The 25,250-nt window shown below is 49.0% G+C and overlaps 1 protein-coding gene across 3 annotated transcripts in view; it reads left to right on the plus strand.

Annotated features, from left to right (window-relative positions):
• The window catches only part of NAV1 (neuron navigator 1), a 263,151-nt gene that overhangs the window by 53,051 nt on the left and 184,850 nt on the right, over window positions 1-25,250 (plus strand). For all 3 annotated transcript variants that reach the window (XM_064360228.1, XM_064360230.1, XM_064360229.1), the window contains one exon: window positions 21,551-22,304. In XM_064360228.1, the coding sequence (XP_064216298.1) occupies window positions 21,583-22,304 (722 nt within the window). In that variant the 5' untranslated portion in view covers window positions 21,551-21,582. The remainder of the gene's footprint in view (window positions 1-21,550; window positions 22,305-25,250) is intronic.

A 25,250-nucleotide genomic window follows, 5' to 3' on the forward strand; every position in this document is an offset into this window, starting at 1 on the left:
TTTTGGTATTGTTAGTAGAGACAGGGTTTCACCATGTTGGTGTTGGCCAGGCTGGTCTCAAACTCCTGACCTCAAATGATCTGCCCAGTTCAGCCTCCCGAAGTGCTGGGATTACAGCCATGAGCCACCACACCCAGCCTTATCTTTTTTTTACCATGAACTCAGCCATAGTCCTTCATCCTTGGCCACAGAGCTACGCTTTCCGCACCTCCTGAGAGCTGCTCTTGGCTGGGGGTTGCTCCAGGGGGACAGGGATGGAAACCAGCTGCCCCTCAGGTCCTACCCACACTCCTGACTTTCCCGAGTCCCATTCAGCCCCCTCGCCCAGCCTCTCCATCCCGATAAGCCTGGCTCAGGCCAAGCAGAAATGGTAGCAGCATTCCCCTGATGTTGTTGGTATTATTGGAAAAGTCGGCTTCAAAACCACAGAGGGATTTAGAGCATTGGGGGCGAGAGCTAGGGAAGCAGTGTAGACAGTGAGACAGCTGAATTAAACAGTGTCTGCGTGAGTCACTGCTCTCCTGCCTGCAGCCCCAGTCCTGGCGTGAACCTAGAAGTTGGTGAGACAGTTATCTTCTCAGCCAGCTAATTGCTCTCTGAGGACAGAACCAGGGAGACTGAACTGAAAATTACAGCAGGAAAGGTTTAGGCTTGACATCAAAAATAATTCTCTGAACTTCATGGGTCCCAAAAGATTTTACGGTTTCCTGGGAGGCATCCAGTATTTTACCAAAGCTCCACCTGCCTCTGGTAACTCAAGTCAGTCCTGCCACCTTAAGTATCTCTTCTCCTATGACTTGGTGACTCACATGCTCATGAACAGACCTCATGTAGTCTCATCATTGTGAAATATACAGGAATGGTTGTTGTACGTTTTCATCTGTAACTACGGTCAGGACCTACTACTGCCCTTTGCTTCTGGTAGCAGAAGTCATGACTTTGGCAGAATTAATTTGCCTGAAAATTAGCCTGGAGGATATCCCTTTGCTTTGTCTTCTACATGCCTGCATTCTCTTTCACTGTCTTCTACATGGTCACATAGAATTGGGGTGCTTGGAAGGGCATCCAGGTACCACTGAACCCTTCCCTTCCTTGAAGGTGGAAACTGGCCCCACTCCAGGCAGTAGTCCAGGCAGGGAGTCGGGATGGGAGTAATCAGCATTTAGGACATCCGCCTGGTGGATGAGGGAGAGATTGTTATCCCCATTTTAGAGATGAGCAACTGAGACTTAGGTTAATCATTTGCCCACGTCTCACAGTCAGTAGGTGTATTACTCTGGATGGAAGCCAGGTCTTTGGGCATCGGGAACAAGGTTCTTTCCACTTCGTTGCACAGCCTTTCAATTCTGGTTATAATGGTGATTAAGATAAAAACAAATGGTTGGTCACAGAAAGCCAACAAAAATAACCATGTGACTGAGCACTTCCTGAGCTCCCACTCTGTGCCCGAGCTCATCACTTCATCTCATTTTTCCTTGAAACAACCCTGTGAGATAAATGTTGCTCTTCCCATTTTGTTTATTTTGAGGCAGGGTCTCTCTTTGTCACCAGGCTGGAGTGCAGTGGCATGATCACTGCTCACTGCAGCCCTGACTTCCCAGGCTCAAGGATCCTCCCATCTCAGTCTCCTGAGTAGCTGTGACGACAGGTGTATGTCACCATGCCCAGCTAATTTTTAATTTTTTTGTAGAGATGGAGGTCTCACTATGTTGCCCAGACTGGTCTAGAATTCCTGGACTCAAGTGATCCTCCCACAGTGTTCTCCTAAAGTGCTGGGATTACAGGTGTGAGCCACCATGCCTGGCGACTATTCCCATTTTATAAATAAAATACATTTTATAAATTTATAATACAGTAGCTCACACCTGTAATCCCAGCACTTTGGGAGGCTTAGGCGGGTAGATCACTTGAGGTCAGGAGTTCGAGACCACCCTGGTCAACATGGTAAAACCCTGTCTCTACTAAAAATACAAAAATTAGCCGGGCATGGTAGCGCATACCTATAATCCCAGCTACTTTGGAGTCTGAGGCAGGAGAATTGCTTGAACCTGGGAAGCGGAGGTTGCAGTGAGTTGAGATTGTGCTATTGCATTCCAGCCCGGATGACAGAGCAAGACTCTGTCTCAAAAAAAAAAAAAAAAAGAAAGAAAGAAAACTGAAGCTCAAAGAAGTCATGCCACTTCACACATCAAGGAAGGAAGGGGTGGAGTGAAGATTCAAACCCAAGTTTTTGACACTAAAGCCCATGCTCTTTCCACTGTACAGAGTATCTTCTGGTAGAATTTTTCTGCCCTGATATTTAAGAACTTCTTTTTGTGTAAATTTTTATTCATCCTGCTACAATATAAACACAGCTATGAAAATATATTAGTGTATATTTGTTTCGCTTTGCTGTTTTTACTGAGGGCATCCTAGCACATACACAAATGATGACCCAGCACCAGGGAGGTTGCTTGTTTTCTCTTCTGGCTTCTGTTTTTTTTTCTCTTCCCCTTGGTCCTGTCTTCTGCTTCTCTCCCATGCCTTTGTGTTGCCCCCAGGGTGTTTCTCTACTTTCCACCTTCCCTCTCTATCCTCTCTGCTCCTCTAGACCTTGGCAGCCAATCCTGTACCTCCAGCATCTCGTTGCCTAGCAACCGGCTTCCTACCTGCCCCATTGTGTTAGAATCTCCATGACAACAAGTATTGCCAAAAGAGGGAAATAAAAGTTAGGTGGTAGTAGGAGGCGATGAGACCCTTTATTTTAGGACATTTGTGCAGTTTTGCCAGCAATAATTTGCTCACTCTCAGGATTCCCCAGAGGGTGTCACAAATGGCCTGAACCCAGACCTCATGAGATAACAAGTCACGAGACTGACAGTCTGTCTGTGTGTGGGGATATACATTCTGGCATAAGGGCATTCATGTGAGGGGCAAGAATGAGAGCCACAGGCATTTTTTGTTTAGACAGATGGGAATGGGCCACATGATCGCCTTTCTGTGGGTCGGTTCAGGAAGGCAGCCCAAATGAGGGAGGATTTTTCAATAGTTGCATGAGTAAGATAATAGAGAATATTTTCCAATAAGCCATAGGTGTGGGTGCATCTGAATTGGGCCATGCCTGGCCAGCTGCATCTAGGGGAGGGCTAAGGAGAGGGGGGATGGGAGATATTATAAATAAGATCTGAGGCCACACAATCTCCTGCCCAAGCACTTTGCGGGTGTGTGAGCCCTGTGGGATCCCTGCTCTGTCCATCTACAGGCTGTGGTTGACCTCAGCAGCCTCTGCATCCCTTCCACTTTGCCAGGAGGAAGCCTGCAGGGAAAAAGAGGGAAAGAGGCAGTGGGAAAGAAGTCCAGACCGTGTTAGAGTTCCAGGTACCTGGGCTTGTGTTGACAGGCGGACCCTGGCTCTTTCGTTCACAGCCTCTGAAGGCCTGACATATTCACCAGGTGGCTAGAGGATCCACCTAGAAAGGGGAAGTTAAGTGATGTCTTAGAAAGGGGAGGCACTGAAAAGAAAGGTGAGACAGCCGGAGCAGGTCAGAGCACCTAGGCACTACCTTTCTGGACACGTGGCCAGGGATCGACCAGAACCCTTGTGAGGGCAGGACTTGCACATTGCAAAACCTCTTCTATGGGCAAAACTGGGGCTACCTGGTCTGTCTGTATTGTTCAAGGCAGAGAGTGCATGGAAGACCTGTCCCCAAGCCAGTATCTGACACTTATAGCCACTCAACCTCCTCACCCAACCATGCCATTTAGCTGGCCCTTCCCTCACTAGTGCCATGTGAACTGTGAGGCTCTCCTAAGGCCACCGCTCATCTTCTCATTCTCTCCATGCACCTGGCCTTGAACTTTACAAGCAAAAGAGCATCTTTGCCCCTCCAAACTCCAAACAGAAGGACTAGAAAGACCCGAGTCCCAGTATTCAGTGCTCTTCATGGACAGAAAGTTCTTTCTAACCTCTAACTTAAATCCCCAAAGTAGAGCGGCTCATTGTTATTATCTGTGTTCGATCGGGAGGGAGAACAGAACAAGATCTGCTGGCTGTGGGGCCACCCCTCCCACATTTTCTCCAGCTTTGCTCCTCTACTTGGCCTGGCTGTTCAAGAACATGGTTCAAGCTCTTGATATGTGTGGCTAAATGGGGGGCCAGGCCTCCAGCAAAGGCCACACCCCCCCTGCTGAACAAGGCCGTTTAGATGCAAGATACTAATTGCTAAGACAAATGGAATGAGTCAAATACCCTTAGACACTATTGGAGGAAGAACAACTTAGTTAATCTTCTGACAAGCAATCTGCAATTTGTAACCAAGAATCTTTATAAGATTCTCCTCTTGGACCCAGTAATTCTCCTTCAAAGAATGTAGCCTGAGGAAATAATCTAAGTCTCAAGCAAAACTACTTTGCATGTTTATCACACTGTCATACATAATAGTGGAAAACTGGAAACAACAATGACCGTGGTGGTAAAGTGGTCAAATAATTTTTTCTTTTTTGAGACAGAGTTTCCCTGTGTCACCCTCCGCCTCCCGGGTTCAAGCAATTCTCCTGCCTCAGCCTCCCGAGCAGCTGAGACTACAGGCATCTGCCACCATGCCCAGCTAATTTTTGTATTTTTGTAGAGATGGGGTTTCACTATGTTGGCCAGGCTGGTCTTGAACTCCTGACCTCAAGTAAATCTGTCCACATTAGCATCCCAATGTGCTGGGATTACAGGCATGAGTCCCCATGCCTGGCCTAATAATTTCTGTATAATGCATTCACATAATAGTTTATTACCTACTAATAAGTATGTTTTTAATAATTTTTGAAGACTTTATTATTATTATTATTATTATTATTATTTTCAGATGGAGTCTCACTCTGTCTCTCAGGCTGGAATACAGTGGCACCATCTCATCTCACTGCAACCTCTGCCTCCCAGGTTCAAGCAATTCTCCCACCTCAGCCTCCTGAGTAGCTGGTATTACAGGCATGCACCACCATGCCCAGCTAATTTTGTATTTTTAGCAGAGACAGGATTTTACCATGTTGGCCATGCTGGTCTCAAACTCCTGACCTCAAGTGATCCGCCACCTCAGCCTCCCAAAGTGCTGGGATTACAGGTGTGAGCCACTGCACCTGGCCTGAAGACTTTAAAATGAAAAGTAAAAATGCATAATACATAGTGAAAAGATATAAAATATAGAGTATAATGATAACGTGTGTGTGTGTGTGTGTGTGTGTGTGTGTGATGAACAGTAAAAACCCTGGAAGAACCCAAAACACCTACAAATGCTAATAATTGACTTAGTAGGATGGTAACCTTATAGGTGATAGACATTTTTTGAGATTTTCAAAGTTTTTTCTAATGCACATGTTATTTTTATAAGTAATAAGAACTACCCTTTTTTAAGGACTTACCATGTGCTACAGTGCTAAACATTTTCTACACATTATTTTTTTCTTAACCGGTACAGCAACTCAGTGATATAGGTACTCTTGTTTTTCAGATGAACCAACCAAAGCTTAGAGAGGTTAAGTAACTCTCCCAAAACTGTACAGCTTATAAGTAGAACTGGACTCTGAACAGTATCTCCGCAAAACTTATAAAAAGTCAATACTGGCCAGGTGTGGTGGCTCACATCTGTAATCCCAGCATTTTGGGAGGCCCAGGTGGGCGGATCACCTGAGGTCAGGAGTTCAAGACCAGCCTGGCCAACATGGTGAAACCTCATCTTTACTAAAAATACAAAAATTAGCCGGGCGTGGTGGTGGGCACCTGTGATCCCAGCTACTCGGGAGGCTGAGACAGGAGAATTGCTTGAACCCAGGAGGCAGAGGTTGCAGTGAGCCAAGATCCCAACATTGCACTCCAGCCTGGGGGACAAGAGGAAGACTTCATCTTAAAAATAAAAGTGAATAGTGTCATTCAGTATGGGGATGAAAGCTGGTAAGTGGTATTGGTCTGCATGGCCTGTGAGTTTCTGATCCAAGTCTACAAATGCCAATGGACTCCACCTCAGATGCCCCTCTTGCTGTGGTCCTGCTTGTTGGGCAGCCCCGGTCTAACCTCCTGATCAGCCCTTCCAGGCAGAGGTGACCCTGTTCAGAGATGTGCGGGGACTTCCAGGTTAGTGAGGCCCCGAGTGCAGGCAGAACAGAGGCAGTTGCTCTCCTGGGTCTGCCCAGCATGACGGGGAAGGAGAGGGGGCGCTTTCCACTCTGCTGATAGGAGTCTCCCTTAATTAAGCTCACCTGTCAGGCTCCGGGTGTCTGGCAGGATGCCGGGCCTTGGGCAGCTACGCTCTGGAGCCTCACAGCTCATGGGACCTTTTTTCTGAGATTGGGGTCAGCTGGGGAAGGAGGGTTTCTCTCCTGCAGCCTGGCGCTGGGGCCTTGGGCAGTGGCCAGGCCTGGCCTCACCCTCTGTGCGTGACTACCACATGAATGTGCTGCTGCTGAGAGCGAGGAGTCACCCTGGCTTGGCAGCGCTGTGCTGGCAGGAATGGGGTTCAAGCATAGTTTTAGTTTGGCTCTGAGGGAAGCTGCTGGAGCCAGCAAGACAGGGGAACTCAGCTTTGGTGGAGAACAGAAACACATAAGCAACCGATGGAACAAGAGAGGGCAACGGGACTGGAATTATCTTAAGTGCTGGAAGTGCTTGCCCCACTCTTCAGATAGCAAAGCTAAGGCCTAGGGACGGAGTAACTCAGAGGATGCTTGGCACTGGAATCCCGTCCAGTGTTCTGACTCCTGGGCTGCACGTGACTGCTGGGCCTGCTGCCAGATCCCAGCTCAAGTTTCTGATCCCCCAACCCTGCCCCTCACACATTCTGAGCTGCTAGGGGGAAGGAAGAGCTTATTGCTAGTGTAGCCAGCTTGGTGCTGCCTTCACTTGGCAAGAGGTCTGGTCTGCACCTCACAACACAGTTCCACCAACAGGTTGGAAGTCAGATTCCAGGTCCAGCCCTCTCTAAATGCCAGGCTCTGCTGTTCCAGGCAGGGAACCAGCCCACACACTGCAAAGTGGTCTGGGCCTCTGGGCTGGACAGCTTTAGGAACAGTCCAGAATTCCCCAGATCTCTCCTGCCCCGGCACCAAGGAACCTTCGTCCCTTACCCCAGACCAGTGGCCCTGGAAGTGTGTGGGATTTGTTGTGATACTGCCTCCATCTGCCTGGCTGGAAAACCCATTCATGTAGAAATGCTGGAAGTTTAAAATGGGGGAGAAAAAAAATAATAAAGTAAGTGTGAGAAAGATGGAGCTGACAGGCCTGGTGGGAGACATGGTCATCTGACTAGCTGCCTGGGGGTCTTCACAGGCTCAAGTTTCTGTGTCTGCACTGAGCTCCCCCAGCCCAAGGCTCCACTTACCTCTGCTCCTCCCCATTCAGCAGCTCCAGTGTCCATCTGGAATCTAAACTATTGTTTGGGAAGCCAGACTTCTAGTAACTCTGGCCCGGAGGAAAGTACATATACATATATATGGAGATGGAGAGACATGGGGATGGGGGAGGGAGAGAGGGACACCTGGATGGAACAGGGACTGTCTTCAGGGCACCTCCCCAAGGACCTAGACATTTAAACCCTTGTGGCTTAGAACTCGAAGCTCTGATCTGCATTGCAGGGGAGCATGCCAATTGTTGGGTGTTTGGAGCTGGAGCCTGTGTAGCAGGAGGTATCCTGGAACAGAGGAAGGAGCAGAGAGAAGGGAAGGCATCTTCTCTGCTCTACTCAGGGTGAAGGAAGCTGTCTGCACCTCTTCCCATCCCAGCTCAACTTCCTGGGAAGTATTTATAAAGGAGGCCTCCAGCCCCCTGGGACTTGTGGGACAGTTTTAAACCATTGATTTTCATTAGCACTAACTCATTTCTCTTGGCTAATTGAAAAGGAACTGAGGATGCTGGAAGTGGAGCCATTCACATGGACCAAATCAGCGAAAAATACCAATATGCTGATGACATTTTTCAGTTGGGCGGCTCTGGGTTCCCTCCCTGAAGCTCAAAACCCGCTTCTCTCTCAGAGGCCAGAGGTTGTGAGAAACAAGCCCCTAGAATGGAGAACCAGGAAGTGAACTGGGATTATTAGCAGGAAGGATGAAGGTGAGACACTTGGAAGACCTTCCAGCCTAGGGAGATGGGAAGACCTTCCACCCAGGAGGCTAAGAATAAGGACACTTCTGGAGGTGTTGGCAGAGTCCTGGGCTCTGGGGGTGGCGATGGGGAGGGAAATGATCACTCCCATGGCTTGTGGACAATTCTAATCCCCATTCAGAGCCAGGAGCCAGCCAGGCGGGCGCTGGGGGTACTGAGCCCCACCCCCTCCCCGTCCAAGTCCCAGCCAGCAGACCTCAGCCTCCCTTGCTTCCTGCCAAGGCTCTGCCCACTCTGCCCATGCCCACTCTGATGGGACCACACCATTGGCTGCCCATCCTTGTCTTTCTCTTGACACAGACTGGGGTGACTGCATTCTCTGCCAAGGATCAGGCCCGGCTGAATGGCCCCCAGCTGGTTTGCTGGAGCCTGAAGCCAGGGTCTACAGGCAAGAGCTTGGGGAAGGAGAATGGGCTCAGATCCTTCTACTATGGCCTCCCCACACCCACATCTCAGCTCTTCCTTCATTTCTGTCCTGAGAGTTGGCAGAGATTAGAGGCTGGACAAGAAGGATAAACACTTAGTAAATGACTGTTGCAGTCCTGTCCCCAGCCCTGGGACCTCCTCGCAATGCCCAGACTGGAAACACTGGGGCCTTATGCAGAGAGGAGACCCTGTGGTATGGGGGAAGAGCCTTGGAGTGGGGGAGTCACCCCAGGCTCTCCTGTAACTCAGTGGTTGACTTCGGACAAATTACTTCCTCTCAAGCATAGGGATATTCTGATTTGCCTTTACACCCTTACCCCTAGCTCCACTTGTGAGCTGGACAAGGTCTGTAACCCACAAATACTGGAAGTTGTGTGTCCACAGCAGGGGTGTTGGGGCTCATTTTTCTGGAGAAGCCTGTGAGCACACTGCTGGAGGCCTGGAGCCTCTGAGATGAGCTAGGATGGGGGGACGCAGAGCACCTCCTCACCCTGGGCTGAGTGGGAAATGGGCCAAAGGGAAGGGACAGCAAGGGACAGGGAGGACAGGTGGGAGAGGAAGCTGGAGATGTGTGTGTTTGTGTGTTTAAGAATGAACCTGAGTGTGAGTTGTATGTATAATTGTGTGTGGTGCAAGTGAGTGTGTGTGTCAGTGTGTGAGCATGCATCTGTGTGTCTCTGTGTGAATGTGTGTATCTGTGTATCAGTGTGTATATGTATTTGTAGATTGTGTATGCATATGTCAATCTCTGTATGTCAGAATGTGTGTGTGTGTGTGTGTGTGTGAGAATGTGTGTGTCTTAGTCCATTTGGGTTGCTATAACAAAATACTTCAAACTGAGCAATTTATAAACAACAGAAGGCCAGGAGTAGTGGCTCATGCCTATAATCCCAGTACTTTGGGAGGCTGAGGCAGGAGGATTACTTGAGCCCAGGAGATGGAGACCAGCCTGGTCAATACAGTTAAAAAACAAAATTGGCCGGGCACGGTGGCTCACGCCTGTAATCCCAGCACTTTGGGAGGCTGAGGCGGGTGGATCACGAGGTCAAGAGATCGAGACCATCCTGGTCAATATGGTGAAACCCCGTCTCTACTAATACAAAAAATTAGCTGGGCATGGTGGCACGTGCCTGTAATCCCAGCTACTCAGGAGGCTGAGGCAGGAGAATTGCCTGAACCCAGGAGGCGGAGGTTGCGGTGAGCCGAGATCATGCCATTGCACTCCAGCCTGGGTAATAAGAGCGAAACTCCGTCTCAAAAAAAAAAAAAAAAAAAAAAAAAAATTAACTGTATTTTGTATGTGCCATGGTGGCACATGACTGTAGTCCCAGCTACTCAGCAGGCTGAAGTCCCCCCACTTCAGCGGTTCCCCCCGATCGCTTGAGCCCAGGAGGCCGAGGATGTAGTGAGCCGTGAGAGTGCCGCTGCACTCCAGCCTGGGTGACAGAGCTGCAACTCCATCTCTAAAAAAATAGGAATTGGCCGGGCGCAGTGGCTCACGCCTGTAATCCCAGCACTTTGGGAGGCCGAGGTGGGTGGATCACGAGGTCAAGAGATCGAGACCATCCTGGTCAACATGGTGAAACCCTGTCTCTACTAAAAATACAAAAAATTAGCTGGGCATGGTGGCGCGTGCCTGTAATCCCAGCTACTCAGGAGGCTGAGGCAGGAGAATTGCCTGAACCCAGGAGACGGAGGTTGCGGTGAGCCGAGATCACGCCATTGCACTCCAGCCTTGGTAACAAGAGTGAAACTCCGTCTCAAAAAAAAAAAAAAAAAAGAAAGAATTAAAATTAAACATCAGCAATGTATTGCTCACAGTTCTGGAGGATGGAAATCCAAGATCAAGGTGCCAGCAGATTTGGTGTCTGGTGAAGGCCTGTTCCCTACAGATGGTGACTTCTGTGTGTCCTCACACAGTGAAAGGAGTAGACAGGTTCCTTCAAGTTTCTTTTATCAAGGGACTTAACCCATTCACAAAGGTAGAGCCCTCATGACCTAATCTCCTCCCAAAGGCCCACCTCTTGATACTATTGCATTGGAGATTAGGTTTCAACTTAGGAATTTTGGAGGGGACACAGCATTTGGAGCAAGGCAATGTGCATCTTGTGTCTCGGTGTGTGAGTGTGCTTGTGTGGGTGGGTGTGAGTGGGTATGTGTACATCCGTGTGTGTGAGTGAGTGTTGCTTTGCGTGTATGGTGATGGTCTGAGGGCTGCAGCAGTACAAGTCATATCTTTGGAGTGACACCACAAGACAAAGTTCTCTCTTGCCTGAGGTGAAGCCCAAGTTGAGATTTGGTCCTGGGAGGAACTAACCTGGATTTCCAGGGCAAAGGGAGTGTATGTGTCAAATGTTGTAAGAAAGCTTGCCAAGAGGCCTGTGTGTGGTCCAGGGATTCTGTCTGTTACTCCTGGATTCATGCAGTCATTCCATCCACTTCCTGTCTCTGAACAGCTTGCACCTAAGTCATCTTCATATAGTCAGGAGTGCCTCAACTTCCGAAGGACCTCCATGAAAAGGAATCTCCCCATCTTTCTGAACTAGCCCGTGCTACAGTCTTAAATGTATTTATTTTGGAAACTTGGTCTGCTGTGTAATTTAGTTACCCTCTCCTCCCACCCCTGCCACCAACCCTATGTGAATTGGCTGTCCTGTTTGTACTCAAATAAGAAAACAAAAATGTAGGTTAAAGGTGAAACATTCTGTTGACAATGTTTGTGCTATTCTGACTGGAATGGCTGACAAAAGGTACTAATGGCTAAGTGCAGTGTCTCATACCCGTAATCCCAGCACTTTGGGAGGCTGAGGTGGGTGGATCACCTGAGGTCAGAAGTTCAAGACCAGCCTGGCCAACATGGCAAAACCCTGTCTCTATTAAAAACACAAAAATTAGCTGGGCATTGTGGGACACACCTGTAATCCCAGCTGCATGAGAGGCTGAGGCAGGAGAATCGTTTGCACCCAAGAGGCGGAGGCTGTAGTAAGCTGAGATTGTGCCACTGCACTCCAGCCTGGGCGACAGAGCAAGACTTAATAATAATAATAATAATAATAATAATAATTCACTTAGTCTTTATAACAACCCTTTGAGGTAGATATTGTTGTCATTCCCATTTCACAGAGGAGGAAACGGGCTGAGGAGGTTAAGTAATTTGCTCAGGACCACAAAGCAGGGAGCAGCCCAGGTTTGTACAGGGGGCTGAGGGGGCTGGGTGAGGGTGGGAAGATGGGGCTGCGGGGAGTGGGGAGAGGGGTGGTTCTGGCTCCAGGACTCTGTTTTTAGCCAACACTCTGTGCTGTGCAGTGTCTGTACCTCAGTGCTTGAGTTCAGAGCTACTCCAATCCTTTACTATGAATATTTTCCTCGTTCTCTTTTTCCCTTTTTTTTTTTTTTTTTTGCATATCCAACCCCTGGATACTCTGGTTGAAATGGGCATGTTCAGTGCATTCCCAAACGCAATTGCGGCCCCTTTAACAGGGCCACTGCAGGAGGAGCTGTCCTATCAGCACCACGGCCGCCGCCCCGCGCGCCCCGCCCCCTCTCCCCAACCCCGGCAGCTGCTGCGGGAGCCTCAAGGGCAGAAAGGGCGGTGGAGAGCGGGGCCGGGAACTTGTGACTGGCGAGCTCTCCAGACCCGGGAGGGAGGGACCGCTGCCAAATATTGGTGCTTGCCTTCCCTTCCCCTCGCCCCGCCCTGGCCCCCGCAGATCTGAGAGAGCTGGTGCTTAGGCTCTCACCGCCCTCTGAGCCAGAGTGAAATATTTATAGGCCCAAAATGCTTCCTTGCTCCGGGGTTTGCAGAGCTTTCTTGGTCAGGTCGCCTCCATTTGTCCTGATGGGGCGGGGCCTGGCGCTGGAATGAAGCTTAAAAGCTGGAAGATTGGGGTGGAAAGGAGTCAGGGCTGAAGCCTGGATTTAGGCTGTAGGGTGAGAAGCACAATCTCTGGAGCTAGACTGTTTGGATCTAATCTTGACTGTGCCATCTACTAGCTGTGTGATCTTGAGAAAGTTCCTCAGCCTCTCTGTGCTTCAGTGTCCTTGCCTCTGAAGTGGGGATGATAATAATAGCACAAACTCATAGAACAATTTCAAGTTAATATAGGCAAAGCACTTAGAACAGTGCCTGACAGGCAGTCAGCAAATGCAGCTAAAAAGTGTTTGATTTAAAAATAAAGTAAATAAAGTACCAGGGTGAGGATTAGAGAGCAGACAGTTGGGATGTAGACTGGAAAGGGAGGAGTGAGAAAAGTGTATTGGTGCGGCTGATACATAGTTTTCAGGGGCAGAGTCTGTCTCACTTTGCTTGGGAAGCCACCAGCCTCTCAACTCACCTGCCATCCAGCAGACTGTCCCATTCTGTGTTTGAATTTAGCAACTTTCCTTTGGGAGGAGGGACAGCTGTTCTCCTTAACATAATTCCCCTCCCTCCCTCTCTCTGTCTCTCTCTGTCTCTCTCTCTCTCTTTCTTTCTTTCTTTCTTTTGACAGAATCTCACTCAGACGCCTAGGCTGGAGTGCAGTGGTGCAATCTCTGCTCACTGCAACTTCGGCCGCCTGGGTTCAAGCGATTCTTCTGCCTCTGCTTCCCAAGAAGCTGGGAGTACAGGCATTAGAGCCTGCTACCGCACCTGGCTAATTTTTGCAGTTTTAGTTGAGACCAGGGTTTCACCATCTTGGCCAGGCTGGTCTTGAACTCCTAACCTTGAGATCCACCTGCCTCGGCCTCCCAAAGTGCTGGGATTACAAGCATGAGCCACCATGCCCGGCCAATTTCTGCCATTTCTTGAGCACTTCCTATGTGCCAGTCACCATGCTAGATGCCTTGTCTTTACTCTCTCATTTGATCTTTATAAAACCCCATGACTACTTACTGCAGATGAGGATTCTGGGCTCAGAAAACTTAACTTGTCTAATGCCACATAGCAAGAAGTAGCAGAGCTAGGATTTGAACCCAGATCTTCAGATTCAAAAGCCTTTACTCTTTCCATTACACGTTTTTTAAGCTGTCTAGTCTCCTGCCCTTTCCACTGTGGTGGGCACTTGGGTATTATCGTATGAAGCACGCACAGTGTTGTTCGTGTTGATGCTCCAGGTTTCTGATCCAGACCTGGCAGGTGTTCTCAGCCTCTTCTGCTTTGCTGGAAGCTCAGGAGAATGAGGCAGCTAAGCCTCTATCCCTGGGTACATGGGATGGAGGGACACTTGAAAAAGAAGATTTTTGTTTTTTGTTTTTGTTTGTTTGTCCCTGTGATCATAACAACAGAAATACTTGTCGAGTCCTTACTATGTGCCAGACACTGTTCTAAGCACTTTCTGTTTATTAACTAACTTACTCTTCACAGCAACTCTATGAGTAGATCCTATCTGAATCTCGTTTTTTTTTTTGTTTTTTGTTTTATTTTGAGATGGAGTCTTGCTCTGTCGCCCAGGCTGGAGTGCAGTCGCACAATCTCGGCTCACTGCAACCTCTGCCTCCCGGATTCAAGCGATTCTCCTGCCTCAGCCTCCTGAGTAGCTGGGATTACAGGCACGCACCAACACACCCGGCTAATTTTTGTGTTTTTAGTAAAGATGGGGTTTCACCATGTTGGTCAGGCTGGTCTCAAACTCCTGACCTCGTGAACCACCCACTTCGGTCTCCCAAAGTGCTGGGATTACAGGCATGAGCCACTGCACCTGGCTCAATCTAATTTTACAAAGGAGAGAACTCAAAGGTTCTGCAATTTGCCTTAGGTCACACCACCAGCAAATGACAGAGCCAAGTTTTGGACCCAGGCATTCTGGCTCCAGAGTTTATTTTCTAACTACTCTACCACAGAGCTCTTTAAAGAGCAGGGCTCTGTACTGGGGCACTGATGGATAGACCCAGGGACATGAGGAGTTCCACCATCAAATCCACTACTTCCCAGACCTCAAACCACCAACTACCAACCCCACTGCTCTTCCTAAAAGCTGCCCCAGATCCAGCCTCCCTGACAGACATGACATCTAAATCCCCATGGCACTCTGTTCTCTCTCTCTCTCTTTTTTTTGAGACAGAGTTTCACTCTTGTTGCCTAGGTTGAAGTGCAATGGCACAGTCTCAGCTCACTGCAACCTCTGCCTCCCGGGTTCAAGCGACTCTCCTGCCTCAGCCTCCTGAGTAGCTGGGATTACAGGTGTGTGCCACCATGCCTGGCTAATTTTGTATTTTTAGTAGATACAGGGTTTCTCCATGTTGGTCAGGCTGGTCTCAAACTCCTGACCTCAGGTGATCCACCCGCCTCAGCCTCCCAAAGTGCTTGGATTACAGGCTGAGTCACCACGCCCAGCCTGTTTTGTCTCTCTTGACGCACACACTGCACATGTTACTTGTCACGAGTGTTCATGTGTTTCTTCCCCACCAGATTGCTAGCTCCTAGAGAGTGGAAACTGGGTCTCAGCCATCGCAATTGCCACAGCACCTGGTACATGGAATGTGCCCAGCCAAGGTGTGTGGTTGTTGAACAAAGAGATCCTGCCATGAATCCTTTTGTAAGTGCAATGTTCTTTTGGAACAGAGAGTAATAATTCCTTCATGTAATTTATTGAGGACTAGGATCCCCAGGATGAAGGAACTAAAGAGCAATGAAGCCCTCCTCTTGTTCACTGAGGTTAAGTGAAATTTCGCACTTAGAGAAAAAGAGCAAAGAAAGCATCTTCGGAGGTAGGGGATCTTAATAGGATTTCCCAATCTCTATCTCTCTCTCTTTCTCACTCTCTCACTGTCTCTCTTTGTCTCACACACACATGCACGCACACACAAACTCTCTCTCTCTCCCTCTCCCCCATAAGAAAGAAACACTCTCCTTGCTTGCACCTCCAGCTCTACCCCAAACTTCTGCCCTTGAGACTTCCCAGACACATTGCAAAGTTATCACAAAGGCTGATTGGCGCTGACAGCCAAGCTCTTTGGCTTGAACGGACCCTTGTTTAAGAGACATAAGCTGGGCATGGTGGCTCATCCTGTAATCCCAGCACTTTGGGAAGCCAAGGAGGAAGGAGGATCGCTTGAGCTCAGGAGTTTGAGACCAGCCAGGGAAACATTGCAAGACCTCGTGTCTACTAAAAATAAAAATAGAAAAATTAGCCAGTGTGGTGGCGTGTGTGCTTATAGTTTCAGCTACTCAAGAGACTGAGGTGGGAGGATCGCTTGAGCCTGGAGATTGAGACCGCAGTGAGCTATTATTGCTCCACTGCTCTCCAGCCTGGGCCCTGTGTCAAGAACAAATAAATCAAAGAGACATAGATTGTCCTGCTTCTCAGACACATTTTTGTCTAACACTGAGGTCCAGGAGATGAGGGCCGTTATAGCCAACCTCGTGCATCTCAAGAGACCAAACATTAACCCCAACACACCTGGGTTGAGGTGGGGATTGAGGAGGAAGACTGGGATTTCAGGTCCCTGTCAGCAGGGTTGGGCTGGCTGGGGAAGAAAGGGGAGAGAATACACATGGGGAGTGGGATTTGAGCTGAGGCCCATAGAGGAGGATGCCTCAAAAGCTGAAGGGTGAGGCCTCCGCACAGGTGATCTCTCCTGGGGCCTAGACATGCCTGCTAGCTGCAGCACCCAATCTGCATTCCTAAAGGACCAAATGATTTGGGAGACAGCATGCTTGCTCTGAGGCTCTGTTTCCCTTCCTCTGAAATGAGGGGAACTTTTTCTACCCCACCTCACTCTCTATTGCTTTATGTTCTGTCTGAGCAGGCTGAATAAAATAATGTCGGGAACATGTTTGGTCTCTTGAGATGCACAAGGTTGGCTATAATGGCCACACACACCACCACACTGGCTAATTTTTCTATTTTTATTTTAGTAGAGACATAGTCTTGCTATGTTTCCCTGGCTGGTCTCAAACTCCTGAGCTCAAGCGATCCTCCTTCCTCCTTGGCCTCCCAAAGTGCTGAAATTATAGGTGTGTAACTTGCCAGCAACTAGGCATATATTAAACCTGCAGCCATGCTGGATGAGGCCTATCTTATCCCCTCCCATCCATGCTGTCTGCGGTCTCACGTGGGCAATGCCCCTGTACCAACAAAGGCAAACAGCAAGTAAGGTGGTTGGGAAAACTAGCTAGATCTCTAGAGTGTTGGGAGAATAAGACAGGGAAAGGAGGCCGCCCGCAGAGCTGCCTGTGACTGATTTTATTCTCTTCGGTTTCCACCCTGTAAAATGGATCCCCCCTTCCCACCCCCAACTCCATCTCTGGAAGGTCCCAAGCTCCAATCAGAGCAAGGTCAGAGTTGATCATGGAGGTTGGGGGCATGTAGGCAGAGCCTGGATATGCTCTTGGCAGGTGTGGCCAAGGGGATCTATCCTTGAGCCCCAGAGTCCTGTCCATCGAGTTTGAATCGCACCTCTCTGCCACTTTTTAGCTCTGTGTGTCCTTGGGCAGCTTACTTAACTTCTGGACCTCATTTTCTTGACCTGTGAAAGGGGTAATAAAACTTACCTTGTAAGGTTGTTGTTAAGAACTAGAAACAATGTCTTAATACAAGGGACTGTTACTCTGTCTAGGGCAGAAGTGTATGCCAGGTGCAAAGGTACTGAGTACTTTACTGAGTACTTTGCTGAGTACTCGCTCCGAAGGCAAACCAGAAAAGCTCCTTTGTAACCCCTTTCCCTAGGCTAAAATAACTCACTGTTTGGGGAGCCCTCCTCTACCACCCCAAAGATAGTCTGATCCTCCCAGGCTCCCACCTGGGGCAATGGTCACATCCGTGTACATTCCCTGCCAGTCTAGGTGAGGGCTATCAAGTTGCAGATAGAGGACAGAGCAGGGCCCCAGCTGCAGTGGAGAAGGAGGGGTGGGACTCTTGTGACCTACCATGGGAATGTTTTAAAACCCTCCTCCCATCGAGCTTTTGAAAAAATGATGATCCAGGAAAGCAGCAACTGCGTCTGCTCCATTAGCAAGCGAAGGAACGCAGCCGCCTCAGCCTTAGGGCTCTTGTAGCTGGAAATCCAGCCAGCCCTAGCTATAGGGACTGGGGGAGGTCTGAGCCAAGGGTCTGGGAGCCCAGGGATGCATGGAGGACAATGTAGGTAAGTTGGGCTCTTGGTGGGGGCCGGTCATTGGGCAACACAACCTGAGTTGGAGAGGGACTCCCAGGAGAGATGAAGTCAAGATTTAGTTCTGGATTCTCTCACCAACACAGCTCCCAGAAGGGGTGGTCTAGGGTGCGAAATTGACTTTGGTACCCACACTGGGATTTGGTGGGGATCGGAGCGCAGGGCAGAAGCACACACGGACCATGTGGCACATGGTCAGTGCAGGGAATGGAACCTGGGAATGCTGAAATCTCAGGGGTGTGGCTGCAATGGGTCAGTGGTCAAAGGTCCTTCTCATGGGTGGCCAGTTGGTTAGCTGTATAGTCAGTGTACAACCTTGCTCTGTGCTATAGGCCAAGGTCAGCAGCTCAGGGCCCTTAGGAGTCTTTGAGCAGGTCCACACTTTACTTCTTGTCCTGCATGGCGTTGTCACAGATTCACATGACTGACCAGTAGAGGGGTGGCTACATAGAAGGAGGATAGCAAAGTCAATCGACTCTCATCTCTGCTGAGAGAGAATTCTGACTACTGGTCTGAAGCCAGGATAAAGCATGGTGCTGTCTTCTGGTCTTAAAGAGTACTTGCTTCTCCACCTGCCTGCAGTTCCTAGATTTTGTCCTATCCTCATTTTGCAGACTGGACATGGAGAGGCTGAATAATTTACCCAGATTCTTACAGCTGCAAGTAGTACCTGCTTACACTCTCCGAGTTCCCGTTATGAAAGTCCTTCTCTGTCCTTCCTGTGGGGTTGTCCTTGGCATGCTGGGGCTGGGTGCTGGACAGGGTGCCCTTAGTGGGAGACTGTGGGCAAGTAGAGGGTGACTCAGAGGGTCCCTCAGTATGTGGCCTGGTGGGTAGGCAGGGAATGACATGAGCTAGATGAGGAAGAGGCAGGAGGCAGGCAAGCCCTGGGTGTGGCCCTCCAGGCCTAGGCCATGGGCAGCCACTGGAGAAGCAGAGGCGAGCTGGTTGTAGTTCCCTGGGCACACATGGCTTTGCCGTCCTTCTGCTGGATGAGGGTTGCTTTAGCTCATCGAATAATGGTATCAAGTCATTAAAGTACAAATTAGAGAAAAGGATAAGGGGGTCATAGCACTTCCCTTGTAGAATAATTTCTTGTGGAGCTTATTTCATTTATTGCAGAGCAGTCCAATAAGCCCTGACTCTCATGGTCACTTCAAACTGGAGTTTTAGAAATCCATCAGTGTTCAAGGGTCTACACTGTCTTCTTATAGCTTAGGCTGTAATTGGTCCTAGACCACAGAGTCAAAGGTCTGGGAAAGGTCAGCAACAGCTATAAACAATTCCATGCAGTCGCTTACAGCTTTCTCCGTAATATGAAAGGGGGGATCCCAGGGATCTCAAGGGAACCGGCCATGCTTTGGTGGTCTTCTCTGTCCAAAATGTCCTTTGTTTTTTCTTTTTCTTCATCCAATGCCAGTACACCCTTGGAGAGTCAAACTGATTATGTTTATTGTATGTAAACCTTTGTTCCCATCTGTAATCACTTTCCTAGCACACACTTTTAGATTTGGCATTGTCCCCACAGCAGTGTATGACGACTCTATACTTTTTTTTTTTTTTCAGACAGAGTCTTGCTCTGTCATTCAGGTTGGGGTGCAGTGGTGTGATCTAAGCACACTGCAACCTCTGCCTCCCAAGCAATTCTCCTACCTCAGCCTCCCAAGTTGCTGGGACTACAGGCATGGGCCACCATGCCCAGCTATTTTTTTTTCTTTTTTTGTATTTTTAGTAGAGATGGGGTTTCACCATATTGGCCAGGCTGGTCTTGAACTCCTGACCTCAGCTGATCCACCCGCCTCAGCCTCCCGAAGTGCTGGGATTACAGATGTGAGCCACCGCACCCAGCCTCATGGCCATATACTCTTACCAACACTGGATATTTTAATTTTCTATAATATAGTAAATTTGATAGCAACAAATGATAACTTATTTAATTTGCATCTCTTCAATTTCTAATGATGAGTTTGGTTTTTGTTTTGTTTTGGCCTATTGTATTTACTCTTTTGCAGTTTCCTTGTTCACAGGGTCTCACTCTGTCGCCTGGATTGGAGTGCAGTGACACAATCTCGGCTCACTGCAACCTCCGCCTTCCAGGCTCAAGCAGTCCTCCAGCCTCGGCCTCCTGAGTAGCTGGGACTATAGGCACACACTACCACACCCAGCTAATTTTATTTATTTTTTATTTTTTGTGGAGATGAGGTTTCACCATGTTGCCCAGACTAGTGTCAAACTCCTGGACTCAAGTGATCCTCCCCCCTTGGCCTCCCAAAGTGCTAGGATTATTGGCGTGAGCCACTGTGCCCTGCCTGCCCTTTATTCTCTGGGGTGTTTGCTTTTAAATATTGATTTGGTAAAACTCCCTATATGTAAAGGTATTAATTCCTTGTTTTTCATACTTGCTGCAAGTATTTTTATAGTTTATTTATTTATTTATTTGAGACGGAGTCTAGCTCTGTCACCAGGCTGGAGTGCAGTGGCACAATCTCAGCTCACTGCAAACTTCGCCTCCCAGGTTCAAGTGATTCCCCTGACTCAGCCTCCTGAGTAGCTGGGATTACAGGTGCCTGCCACCATGCCCATCTAATTTTTGTATTTTCGGTAGAGACGGGGTTTCACCATGTTGGTCAGGATGGTCTCGATCTCCTGACCTCAAGTGATCAGCCCGCCTCGGCCTCCCAAAGTGCTGGGATTGCAGATATGAGCCACTGTGCCTGGCCTTTTTGTAGTTTATTGATGTCTTGAACCTTTTGAAAAGGTTTTTTGCAAATACAGAGATTTTAATTTTTATGCACTCATGTCTATCATTGTTTTACTTTATGATTTCTGCCTTTGATGTGGTATTTAGAAAGGCCTCTCCCACAACAAAATTATGGAAACATACATGCATGTGTTCTAGAAATTCTTTTATGGCTCCACTTTTTAACCTTTAACTCTTTAATCTATCTGGAATTGATTGTATATATCTTTGTAAACTGCTTTAAATTCCCTTTGAAATGGAAGTGATTAATTCATTAATTAACATGGCGAGGAGGGGAAGCTGGTGATACAGGAGAGAAAGGGGATAATGAATGAGTCAAGGTCTGGAAGAGAAGCGATCAAGTGCTGTTGACAGGGGTTACATAGGGAGCTGCCCTGAACCAAAGATGGGACACTCAGTCTCTTTTAGACAAGGGTGGCAGAGGTAGCAGAGGTCACTTTTGCCAGGGTGGGAGGTGGGTAGGGAATGGGCTAGAGAGGAAGGCTGTGAGCCAAGTGCCAAATGCCCAGTGACTATGGGGGTGGGGTTAGTAGGGAGGGACCAGGGAATGGCAGCAGCCTCAGGGGTGGCATTTGCCTGTTTACAAGTTTATGATTTGGGGAGATTGTGATTAGCTCTCCCACCCTTGGGCCCCAACAGCATGCGGAGGAAGGTTGCACTCCACTGGAGAGGGTGCTGTAAGGAAAACCAGGGGTCAGCTTTAGAGTGATGAGTGGAAGGAACATGCAGGGGAGAGGCTGGGAACATGAGGAGCTTGTTTAGTGTGGAGGACATTCTAGACTCGGGGTACCAGGAAAGACCTGAGAGGGAGGGGCTGTGAGAAGGAGAGTCTGTCCCGGATCAGGGAACAGGAACAGAGTCAAAGAAAGTTAAATGAAGCCCATTTGTACAGCACATGGCAGTTCACAAAGCACTTTCCCAGATGTGCTTGCAGATGAACCTCATAACAGCTTTTCAGAGCAGAGAGGGAAAGGGATTTGCCCAGAGTCCAACGGGTAGCCAGTGACCCAGTCACGATGCGAACCAGCAGTGCCAGTGCCCAGCCTGGGTGCTCGAGCCTCCTCACAGACCCCAACATTCTCTTTCTACACTTAGGGATGGAAGCTTGGGGGGATATGCCTGACAGTCTTTTTTGTCCTCTCTCCCTGCAGGACAGTAGCCCACCCTTCCAGCCTTTCGGACAATGAATGGGATGGCCAATGTGAATCCCACCAGCCGCCTTCACTATGCATCCTCCATCCCTGTGCCTCGTGCTTCTTCCCAAACCAGGATTCCTACACCGGGCGCTTCTCCCCAGCTGCGGCCCCGCCAGGCCGGCCTGGCCCTGAGCCCACAGAGAGCGGCCTCCCCAAGACTGGGAAAGGCTGCAGGTCATTCTAGAAACTCCTCTCCTAGGGCCTCCCGGGGGAGAGGCTCTCCCAAGGCTGTTGGGGCAGTGAGGGAGTCAGCCGAGGATGGGGAAGGTCCCTCCAGTTCCCCCTGGAGTAGTCCCAGGACAATGCCGAAAGCAGCCCTCTCCAGCCGGGCTGGATCCAGAAGACTTGGCGAGAGACAAGGCACCCAGGGAACGAAGAAGAAAGCTCAGGAAGGGCTTCCCGTCCGCCAGACCCGGGGCAGGAGCCCTTCTCGGATGAGCTTTCACGGAGAAACGCAAATACCAGGGAATCCGGAAGGTCGGAAGCCTCCAAGCTGCCCAGAAAAAGACCAAAGAGATATAAACTACAAAAGTTCTGGGACCCCCAGGTCTTTGGAGCCTGATGACGGGGCAGCTTCATGGGCTTCCTCTCCAGTCTGCAGCCCAGTGCAGGGCAAACGCCCCTCTCCTGCTCCAGGGGCCATTAGCTTCTCCTCGGTCCATCAGCAGAGTCAGCCAGTCACAGCCACGGTGGCCCCCTTCCAGTACAGGTGAGCTGGGGAGCAGGCAGGGAGGGAAGGAGAAGGAGCCATGCTGGGACCAAGGCACAAGCCTGAAGAGGACAGGGGCCCTGACGATCAGTGGCTGGTAAAGACCAGAGGGCCCCGGGGGTAGGACAAGGGTGAGGTAGGTGGAGGCCTGCGCAGTTAGGGGCTTCGAGAGCTGAGATGGGATTGGGACCATAAAAGGGTCCCTAACCCAAGCTCTGGTCTTTCTTGACTCTAGGGAATCCACAACAAAGAGGCTCACAAGGAGGGTACCTTAAAATGTCCATTTTTGCTCTCTGGAACATAATGAAACAATTTACAGATTGGGGTGCCATAGAAGTGTAAGTAGCTAGATACATAGGTAGCATCAGTCTCACCCAAGTAAACGTGGGACATTTGCCAGCACTGTGAGTTAGACCAAGTCTACTGGCTTGGGCACTGCTCCTTCAGTTCATGGTGGGTATATGCCTTGTAGGTAGGTAGGTAGGCACTTACTATAGTGCCTCGTGCATATCTGCTTATGTGCCTGGCATATCAGGACTTAGTAACGCTTCTTAAACACACAGATAGGTGTTGCCATCATTATTGGTGGAGGTGGCCAGGCCAGTATTCACAACAAGATGCTCAACAAGCTAGTATCTCCAGCTTGTCTCAGACACAGCAAATTGATTGCACAGAAAAACACGTAGTCAACTATGCTCTTTTTTATGACCTCATTAAGTACACCACATTTTAATTACTAATTATTTTATAGTTTAGAAATGCCCAAATGCAAATTAAGCATCTTCTTGACTAAACTAACTTTCTATATTTTCCCCCTATGCTAAGGAAGGAGAAATTCTCACTTATATTTTGGGTATAGAAAAGCTCGTACAGCATCCGCTACACACCAGGGGCCTCTGAGGCATCAGAGCGGCTGGAGGTGGGAGTAGGGAACAACTAGGAGCTTTAACCTTCCATAGAAGGCAACTTGTGTATCTTCATCTCCGAAAAATTGAATGCAATCTTATACTACAGGAATAGGTGTTTGGAATTCAGGACACTACATTCTGCATGTGTTCAGGCTTCATTTAGAGTGTTACATGCAGTTATGAACACCACATTTTAAAAGGACATTGACACACAAAAACACATGTAGAGCAAGACTGACGTGTTACTGGGGGATCCAAAAAAGGTGTTATAGGATGATGAAAGGAACTGAAGTTTGCTTTGGAAAGGGAAGGCTTAGAGAGGGTCTGAGAACTGTTTTCAAATATTTGAAGGGCTGTCATGTTGTAAGATGAATTAGATTTGCTTGGTGCAGCTCCAAAGACCTGACTCAACACCATGGTGGTTAGAAGTTAGTTCAAGACAGATTTGAGGCTCAAGAGGAAGAACTTTCCAAAAACTAGAGAGGATTACAAATTGACCGGAAGGCAGTGAACTCCCTGTTATTGCAAGAATTCTAGCTGACTCCACAGCCAAAGGGAGCTCTTACTGGGGTGGCCCCTGGCTCTCAAAGCATGTCTTCTGCCTGACTGTACTGCCCGCAAAGCACACTGATGCTTCTTTTCCTAAGGGACAATTCACTTCTGTCCCTTGTGACTTTCTTCAGTTAGATTCTGAAGCTGTTGAGAGACTCAAGAAGCAGAAATGCAGGGCAGGCCTGCCTTTGAATGGCCTTTTTCCAATTAGTAAAATGTTTCCCTGGTGACTCTTTGACTTTCTTCTCCTACCTGATTCCCTTCATTTTGAATTCATTCTTTGGGAAAAAGTGTCTAGGCATTAAATTGTTTAAGATTTTACATTATCTACCTTACAAGTCCCCTGGTATATTCAGAACCTGACATTTTCCAAAGAGGTCAGAATTTTTCCTCCAAATACTTTAATGCAACTTAAACAGAACCATGTTTTCTTCACTCAGCAAACATTTATTGCGTGTTTGCATTTTAAACAGAAATGGAAATGTGTCACACCACCCGACCTCCTAGACCCAGCTCCTTTCAGGCTCTGGATTAGGGTTAGAGAGAGAGTCATGGTGCAAGCAAGGGTGAGATTAGGACCAAGGACACTCTGAGATGCTGCAGGCCAATGGGCGGGCACCCAACACAGCCTGCAGGGCCTAGAGCTGCTGCCATGGCAGCTCTGCCAAGGGCCAGGCTGGGCCACCCTTCCAAGCTTCATAGCCAAGGAGGTGCCATCTGCTCCCTAGAGTCCACAAACATCCTGTTTTCATGGAAGTCTCTCCTCCCGTCCCGCCACCCACCCCAACACCTTGGCCTTCTGCAAAGCCCCAGTGGAATGCAGAAGCAGAGGTCACCTGCCTCCCTCCCCATCTCCAGCCTGGTCATGCCTGACCTGCTTCTCTAGGAGATGAATCTGGCAGCCATCTTTTCCCCTGCCCCATCCTCCATAGCCCTCTCTTTTCAAGGACCTGGGTGTGGCCTTCCCAGTGAAGCTTATCTCCTCTCAACCACCACCTCCCTTTGGACCCAGAGAAGGTACAATGCCCCGTCTGCTCTCAGGACACCCTAGTCTCACACATCTAATTCCATCACATCCTCAACCTCATCCCTCTCTACCATCCTAGAAAAGAGAGCCACAGCAGCTTCACCAGAGCCCTTGCTGACTTTTCCCAGCTACCAAGTGCAGCCTCCGCCACCTCCCTAACCCCCAACAATTCTCTTCTTCCTGCATTGGGTGGGCCCTGGGTTGGACTTCAATTGGAAATACGGTTAATGATGTTAGGAGCATAGGCTTACTGGTGTCACCACTGCAATTTTCTTCTCTCTGGTTCAATCTCTGCCTGACTTCTGGCATACACAGTGCTGTCTATTCAGACTGAGAACTGAGGGCAGACATGGAGGCCTGGCCATGTTTGGGGAGGTGGAGGCAGGCGTGGATAAACATACAGAGCCAGCTGAGATTAGAGATAAAGCCTGCCTTACTCAAGCCCATATAACTGATGCA

Source organism: Aotus nancymaae, unplaced genomic scaffold, assembly GCF_030222135.1.
Source record: "Aotus nancymaae isolate 86718 unplaced genomic scaffold, 86718_ANA_hifiasm-v0.15.2.pri h1tg000039l, whole genome shotgun sequence".
Taxonomy (NCBI): Eukaryota; Metazoa; Chordata; class Mammalia; order Primates; family Aotidae; genus Aotus; species Aotus nancymaae.